The 8,248-nt window shown below is 39.7% G+C and overlaps 1 protein-coding gene across 1 annotated transcript; it reads right to left on the reverse strand.

The window, feature by feature from the left end:
• Positions 1-1,120: 1,120 nt before the first annotated feature.
• On the reverse strand, positions 1,121-7,885 carry LOC109473099. The gene is made up of 9 exons (XM_019773009.1): positions 7,824-7,885; positions 7,473-7,544; positions 6,993-7,064; positions 6,602-6,673; positions 6,153-6,262; positions 4,300-4,415; positions 3,712-3,860; positions 2,238-2,492; positions 1,121-1,692 (listed from the first exon to the last, which is right to left on the reverse strand). The coding sequence occupies exons 1-9, from the start codon at positions 7,879-7,881 to the stop codon at positions 1,130-1,132; spliced, it is 1,467 nt and encodes a 488-aa protein (XP_019628568.1). The 5' UTR covers positions 7,882-7,885; the 3' UTR covers positions 1,121-1,129.
• Between the last annotated feature and the right edge of the window lie 363 nt (positions 7,886-8,248).

Raw genomic sequence — 8,248 nt, forward strand, 5'->3', positions numbered from 1 at the left:
ATGTGACAAGACGCTTACCATTTATCAAACAATACCAATGACAAAAATTATTAGGACATTTCACAAATTACTAGTAGTCAAATACCAAAAGTTTTTTGTACTGTTCTTTATTTCTAGTGTTATGTAGTATCACTAATACAGAGCAATAACTATACGTTTATACCCAGGTTTTCTTGCAATACTCACACACTACCACTTGGTATATACATGTCTAGTGTTTTGTTCACTTAATCAGGAGTCTAGCACCAATTAAAAGTATCAGTATTGATGTCAGTATACGTTACGGTATACAATTTTTGGAAGACATATTGTTAATACACAAGCATGCATATTAAGGTGTATACATGCATGTCAGTATTTTGTAGAGGTATATACTATACGGTCTAGTCTTTTTTGTCGTTCTATTAGTTACAACTTTTAAACAGATAACGTACGGTGGTTACAAAGGTTTTATCGTTGAGAAGGTGTAACATGCGTTGTTATGAATATTTGCGTATTCAGTTCTGACTCGAAGGGTGGTTTGTAGTCCAGTGGTTAGTCACCCTGCTTCTGTATCTGTAGCTCGAGTTTCTTTGGAGTTGCACACTTTATATAGATGAATGCTACCGCCCTTTTTCACAACAGTAGCGTACAGCCTTGGTCCACTGTTTATATCATCATCATCATTTACTGCGTTCTGCGTCTACAGTCGCGTAGAAATGTCCTGTAGCCGCATTCAGTCTTTCTTCATCTCTTTCCACCGTGCCTTCTGTTTATATGGTTGTTTACTACTGTTTATATGGTTGTCGAAAATAACTAGGTTGTTTCGTTCTTCTAAGTTAACGAAACCGATGAAACTTAATTCTAATATTTAAAGATAATCTTTTAGATCATAGAGTAGATTGTGTACTTATGATGTAAGGAAGTAAGGGAAATGAAGATGTTACAACAAATATCGAGACGTTCCTACCTAATGTTTAATACTTGCCATCTTATCGGGTTTAAAAAGCTGTTATTTTGTATGAATGTCACTAACTGGTCTATCTAGATTTTCAGGCACTTAATATGCAGGCTACTTAAACCATGCTGTATGCCATATAGTACTGATATATTATTCGCATAGCCCTTTATAATTACTCAACTCAACCCTTCATTCATTGTTGAAAACTCCTGGATAATCACTATCATTTCTTGTAATTTCGTTTTCCCTATTTCTTTCTTTCACTATCTTTCGTTGCTTTCCTTTTCCTTTCTTTCTTGCCCTCCCTCTAGCCCTTCTATTTCCCTTCTTCTTCCCCTTTCTATGTTTTCGTTTCTGCTTGACAAGGTCGCCGCCATCTTGTTTCGTTTCCGGAATGGTCAAAATGGTGACGTCATCAGCCACGACATCCGTTGCCATGGTTACCATCTTCATGTCGTCTGATTTGTGAGACGGTGGACCTAGCCCCTCCTTTCTCATCCAAACCAGGTTAGACTCTTTTCCCTTTCCCTTGTTTTTTCGTCGTCGTCGATCCTTTCGGTTTCTCTTTCCTCGATTGCGGTCGTTTCTTTCTTTCTTCTTCCCGGTTCGGTCTTTTTTCTTGTTCCTCCTTCTTCCGCCCTTCTTCCCTCTCCGATCTTTGTTTTTGCCTTTCTTGTTTTTAGACTTTCCTCTTCTTCCGGGCCGCCTTCTTCCAAAAGCGCGACCGTAAACCTTAAACTGGGGCTTGAGTTCTGTTAAACAAAGACATCAACACACCATCAGTCAAGAATGCCTTTTAAAAGTCAAAAATGTTTCTGTCGAAACAAGACTATGAGGACAATTGAGTTTGTCGTAGTATAGCATTTGCTTAAGTAGATGAGTACACGTAGTTTCGAAAATGTCAATTAAGGCTGTATCAAAAGTGCAAATCAAACTAGAAATGTAACTTTGCAAAGCAAATGCATAATGCTTACATTCGCAGTTGGTCTGCTCTGTTTATTCTTACTCAAACACATTCATATATATATGGTCAGACAGGAGTCTAAATCCCTTCTGCTATAAAATTGCAACATAATGTAACCCAACACTAGTTACGATGGTGAGAGACGGTCTGGTTTAGGTCATTGACCTTTTGTGTTTGGAGAAGAGGAAACTGAGCAAAAACAATGTTTTCCTTCGGTGAACATATCGTCTTTGTTGGAGACCATATGTATAGTAGTAGTTTCAAAAATGTTAACCAGTTACAAAGTATAATTAAGGCTGTTTCAAAACTGCAAATCAAAATATAGAAACCAACCTTCTCGTAACTCATAGAAGGCGACTCCTGGTTCAATGCGCAGCCGGAAGCCGACGGTGTAGGTGTTCCCTTTCCTCAGCACGCACTTCTGAATCACAGGCATGAACTCAAAGGACAGGCACTCGGTTTTTCCGCGGCTCCAGCACAGTACCGCACAATCTCGCACGGTGGCGATGTTTAACAGTGGCGTAACTTCCTCGTGGTTGAGCATGGAAGCAGCGACCCCTGGCGTCCAGCGAAATTGCTTCATGATATCTGGCGCATCGGTCAGGAACGGGCGAGGACAGTGGAGGGAAAACGGGGAAAAGAAGATTTCAAGAAAAGAAGAAAACCCGTCTCCATGTGGTATTATCTGTTTTGCCAGTACACCCCTTCTTCTCACATACGCCAGTCCAGGAAAAAGGAGACAGTGTTGACAGATATGGACAGAAAGGGATGGACCATTTATTCCTAGGGGTGTTGTAGATGGAATTAGATGATGGTTATATGGACGTTATTGATGAAGGATGTACTCCCCTGTTCATCATTAAGAAGATGAACTTTGACCATGTATGTTTATACATGGTCAATGTTCATCTTCTGTCGTCGGAGTTACTGCTACATGCAAATTATTTGAAGATGTCTTCAAATAATTTGCATGTACATGATGTAAATTATAACAGCGATCGAAGGCTGGAAGAATTCTGTCAAGATGGCTTGATAGAAGAAATAAAACACAGGAGAAAAATAAAAAGGGGGTAACTTAAAATTAATGAAGAATGTAAAGTCTGCTTTTATAGTTGCATTCCTGGATGCATGGCTTACAGGCATAATGGTACCGTGATATGAGTTAGTTTTGTTATCTACTGTAGAATGTTTTGAAAAAATAATGTAAGACTCATCATAGCAAATCATTCAACTCACTCAATATGGTTCCGTATGATTAAGTATAGAGTGAATGGAAGGGCAATGTATATTAGATTAACGTGGGATTAAGTATTGAATCTTGGATCTGATGTCAGCATAATAATGGCACTATTGTATACCCAATCCAACTGGTTATCTATGACGAAGTAAATCGATGACTCAGCTCTTGAATTAAAGAAACGTATACGTTATGATTACCACAAATGAACGCAGTTAAGAAATCTTAATCTTGTAACGTCCTGCCAATCAGATGGCCAATCATTTCTCGATAGGCCTCAACCTTGAACCTTTCTACTCTCCAAGCCGAGGTTTGGGCTTTTGCTTATTTTGGGCGTATTCTTAAGCTTACTTTTTAAAACAAGTACGAAAAAGAAAGCCCGATAAACAAGCCTAAATAAGCCAAAGCCCAAACCTCTGCTTGAAAAGTAGAACGTTTAGCTGATAACTTGCACTCCAAGGAAGATCCCGTATTTGCTTATAGATATAGAATAGAGCTTATAGAATAGAGCTTATAATATATAATAAGGAATAGAAATATAATAACTTTGAAGGAGTGATTGTAGCATACCTTTGGGTGGAGGTGAGGGTTTGGGCGGCTGTGATGACGGCAGACACTCCTGCTGTAGAGTCTCCTCAGTCTGAGACAACAGACTCTGTCCGAGCAGAGACGCTGGAGTCGTGCAGTTGGGGAGGGGGGCGATTTGGCCGGACGGCGTTCTAGAGTCGAGTGTAGACAATCATGTCAGAATATGAGCAGATTACTTGGATACTTTATTTAGTCCCCTACAAAATTTAGCTAACCCACATTTGCACATGAACGTCTTTTTGTAGCGTTTGCATTAGGTTTTAATCTATGAGTCTTTGCTAGAAAGCACGATCTGTATTATACAGTGCCAGTGTGTTGTACGAGTCAGTTTGCTGTAGAGAACTGGTGGTTGTTGTGTGGCAGTCTCCACCAGACTCCTTTGCAGGCTGAATAAATAGTAGAAAGAGAAGGTCCTTTTCCCTGCACCTTATCCTCTCGTCAATTAAATCCCCTTTTTAGGCCGATTTCTACTACTTATTCAGCCTGTAAATGAGTCTGGTGGGGACTAGTTGTGCGGCAAATATCCTCTAGAATTAACCAGTGGTATGTCTTATCTTTCTCGCGACTCACTTGATGTTGTCCCGGTTCTGTCTGACATAGTCCACGAGTTTCTGCAGGCGACAGTCACAGTGCCACGGGTTGTTGTCCACGCTGAAGTACGACAGCTTCTTCAGTTGAACAAGCTCCTCTGAAAAAATCAAATTTTGTTGAAAATGCTTCCATGAAGGTTAGACATCCGGGTAATGAGATACACAAGAAAGTAATTGCTCAAGCAAATAGATAGATTTTTGAAACTGCCACTGATGAAAAGTAGTGGGTGCTACTTGAAACGTCTGACAGTTTTCAAAATGTATCCAGTTGCTGTTCTCTTCTGTTCTCTTTGTTGCAAAATGGTGCAGTGTATGCCAAGCTAGCCAAAATACATTGAACAGCGTCCAATGTCAATGCATGACCTTATGTGAACTACAAAAATGTTTCGTTGCATATAACAATGTTAAGTATGTTCCTATTGGATGTGGCTGGATAATCACTTTTAAATTACCTCCATCCAAAACTGTGAGTCGATTTCCGGCGAGGTGAAGACCTAACAGGGATGCCAGGGCAGTGAAGGCACCTGGGGAAAGGAAACATATTGGTCATTTCTTTCTTTTTGAAAATTCATTTTTGCATCTGTCGGTTCAGTTGTCAGAGACGTCCAACTACTAGTAGCTGAACAGAGACGGGGGGCGCCACAGACTCTCTGCAACCTATGATCCACTGCTCACGGAGTCACGTGTTTTATCTGTGTGACGTCACGGAAGCGGTGGATTGCTCATTCCTTGACGAAGACTGGAGTTGTACAGTCGAAAATTTGGGTGAGTCCAATTTTTTGTGTTGGCAATTACAGTTCAATCTTGTTCATAACTACTAGTAGCAATGTCCAGTATACAAATGACTAGCTGTGGCAATGTAACAATACACATAACCTATAACGAAACATATCTAACAGTTATATAAACTACATGTACTATATCTACTTAACGGAGAAAGGCCGAATGTTTAAAATAAACACATAATATAAAACCATAACGCTTCAAACTAAAACTCACTCACCAAACCTTTGACATTGGGTGAACAAAAAATTGAACCCTACGCACAATTACGATGCTCATAGAGTAGGATTAAGACTTAAATCCTTGTTTGCTGTACTTTGTTGTATTGATTTTCGCTCACTCATTTCTGTTGATTCAATCACGAAGCAACTCTATGCACTTGGGAGTAACTCTACCATCCATATACAATCAATTATTCTTCTGCAGTCTGCCTAATCAAATGACACAGAGGCATAATTGTAGAGCGAATCCCCGTCGAGGGTTAGATGTACGTTTATCTGACTTCTAACGAAGTTATGTCTGGCTGTGGGATGATCACCAGGGATAATGTAAAAGTGGGGTCAAGTTAAGGTACAATGAAATGGACCAATTATGCACAGTTGAGCCCGTCTGGCGACAGGCATATTCTCAATGCAAAATTATAGTGTAGTTCCAGATCTGATATAGGCAATATATAGCTCAATGTTTCTTTCAGTGATGATGCCATTTTCGATGTAGCATTGTTACGTATCAATGTTTTCTGTGGGTTTTTGTTGTGCGGGGTGAAGTACAAACAACACTAAACGAATGATTATTATTATTATTATCATTATTATTTTCTAGAGATTTTGGATTGAATTTTCTGGAAAATTATAGGAAGCAACGTTTCGATATGCATTGAAAACCGCCCGTTAGGGAGATATGGTCTCTGGTTAAATAAATAAATAAACAAACAAAAAACGTTATCTCTTTTTTTTTGCTGAATTTTATTCGCGGGCATGGCGTTCAAAGATGTTCGAATTGGAAGTGCAATAGGAGTAAAATATCGTAATTGGTGATAATGATGATAACCTGATAGAAATATTCTAATCTGTTGTAGAAATACCCACCTTCTTCCACGGTGCCGATCTCGTTATCCTGTAGCATCAAATACCGCAACTTCTTCAGACCAATAAACGCATCTGAAAGACGATAAAGAATTGTGCAATGGTAAAATGGTTAGAGTGCTCGCCTTGCATTCGGTAGGTCGTCAGTTCGATCCCCGGGCGAGTCATATCAAACACTTGAAAAATGGTACATACTGCTTTCTCTGCTAAGCACTCAGCATTCCGGAAATAGTATGGTGGTTAAACACACCCCACTACCAGTGGACTAGTCCCCTGCTCTATTGATTGCACAACTGTGTGGCCCAAGGGCTACGAAACGGAGATGGGCGCCGCCATATGCGACCATGATACTAGTCACGGCAGGTCTTTAACTTTGACTTAACTTAACACTCCGCTAGCTAATGTTTAACGTACCATTGCCAATAGATGTCAGCTTGTTTCCATCCAGGAAAAACTCTCCCAACTTGGATAAGTCGGAGAAGATGCCTGTGGGGAAAGTGTTAAAGTTAAACGTGTTTCAAGTGGGGAAAATGCACAACAGATATCGCTTGGCCTGTTGACGGCATACTAGTATACATCAATGTTAAATAGATTTCTTCGATGTGTTGCTAAAACCTGATCAACTGGGCATTGATACTTTTACTCCCATTGTGAAAAATAATCCAATCTACTTCTACTGCTGCTGCTACTACTAACCATATACTACTAGTACGTTACATTATGGATAGAACATTGAATTCTTTTTACCGATCGTGTCAAAAGAAAAGTGAGAAATCTTATCGAAGACTTCCAGTGTATTTCTTACCACCATCAATCGAGGAAAGTCGGTTGTGTGACATCTTCAACCACTCAAGTCTTGGCAGTTTCTTGAACGTCCCTGGAAAGAAAACGTAACGTTATAGCATCTTGTCATATACAAACCCTCACAGTAGTTAACTCCTTCAAGTAGTTTTAAGCTCATCTGACTCAAAATCATGAATATTTTCTTTGTTGCTTTAAGTTGCCTATCCCCTTGCCCAAACCACGGCATTAAATCTCTCATCCTTCTGAATTAGACTCTACTCTCCGCCTTCGCAATGCCCTAAGTAGACTTTACTAGGCTTCGGAAGCGGCTGGAAAGAGTAGAAATTGGCCAAATAGACAGTAACATGCCAGGTGACTAAAGGCATGTTGTCTATCTATTTGGCCATCTTCTACTCTTTCCAGCCGCTTCGGACGCCTGTTAGAAGATATAGCTTAGGTAACTGACGTGTCCAAAAACAAATTACAAACTGATTGACTTTACCTTTGGCGAGGGAAGTGATCTTGTTTCTACTCAGGTCCAGGTGCTGCAGCTTTGGCAAATCCGAGAACACGCCTTCGAGGGAAGTGAATAAAAATAGAGCTTTTAAGTATCATTTCTGAAGGAAATATATACTTCAGACATTACATGCGTATCTGCCATTACCAGAATTCCCCAAAATGGATTAAAAAAGCAAATCTAACTACATATTGATATATATCAATAACCATTTGCATTAACTTCATCTGAGTTGGTAACAAACCGTATGAGAAAGCCTGTATTGTAAACATAGGGCATGATGTAGAAAGGATGTTAATATCCACGGTTTAGCATGAAAACATATTGTTACTTCACCTGCTGGTATGGATCTCAGCTTGTTTCCGTTTAGACTCAACCACTCCAACTTCACCATCCCGGCAAACGAGCCTAGAAAGATATTAGGGTTAAAACAGAAAACATTAAGAATTAGAATAGAATAATCGCAGACTTCACATTTAGTTTCATACGACAGAATTAGGATTGAATATATATGAATAAATTACTGTTTGCTAAATGAACACAACATTTGGAAACTTTAGATGGCTTACATACGCAAATACGACCTTACACGAGACGTTCTGCCAAAGCTTTGTACGATACATTACAAGTTTCGCGTGGATGCTATACGTTCAGTCGACGTGCTGCTACTATTTTTTTTCCATTTTGGCCGAAGATTCAGCCAAGGCTGCCCAACTAGCACGGGTAATTTAAGGGCGAGTATTGTGGCTATTACGGTTTTT

This window comes from Branchiostoma belcheri, unplaced genomic scaffold (genome assembly GCF_001625305.1).
Source record: "Branchiostoma belcheri isolate BF01 breed outbred unplaced genomic scaffold, Haploidv18h27 scaffold29, whole genome shotgun sequence".
Taxonomy (NCBI): domain Eukaryota; kingdom Metazoa; phylum Chordata; class Leptocardii; order Amphioxiformes; family Branchiostomatidae; genus Branchiostoma; species Branchiostoma belcheri.

Excerpts from the sequence above, each read along its gene's own strand:
- LOC109473099 (XM_019773009.1), bottom strand. The coding sequence starts at position 7,881 with ATGGTGAAGTTGGAGTGGTTGAGTCTAAACGGAAACAAGCTGAGATCC. Across the intron at positions 4,416-6,152 it reads GATTAGAATATTTCTATCAG|GAGCTTGTTCAACTGAAGAA; the intron begins GTTATCATCATT and ends ATTTTTTCAGAG. Across the intron at positions 3,861-4,299 it reads CAGAACCGGGACAACATCAA|AACGCCGTCCGGCCAAATCG; the intron begins GTGAGTCGCGAG and ends ACTCGACTCTAG.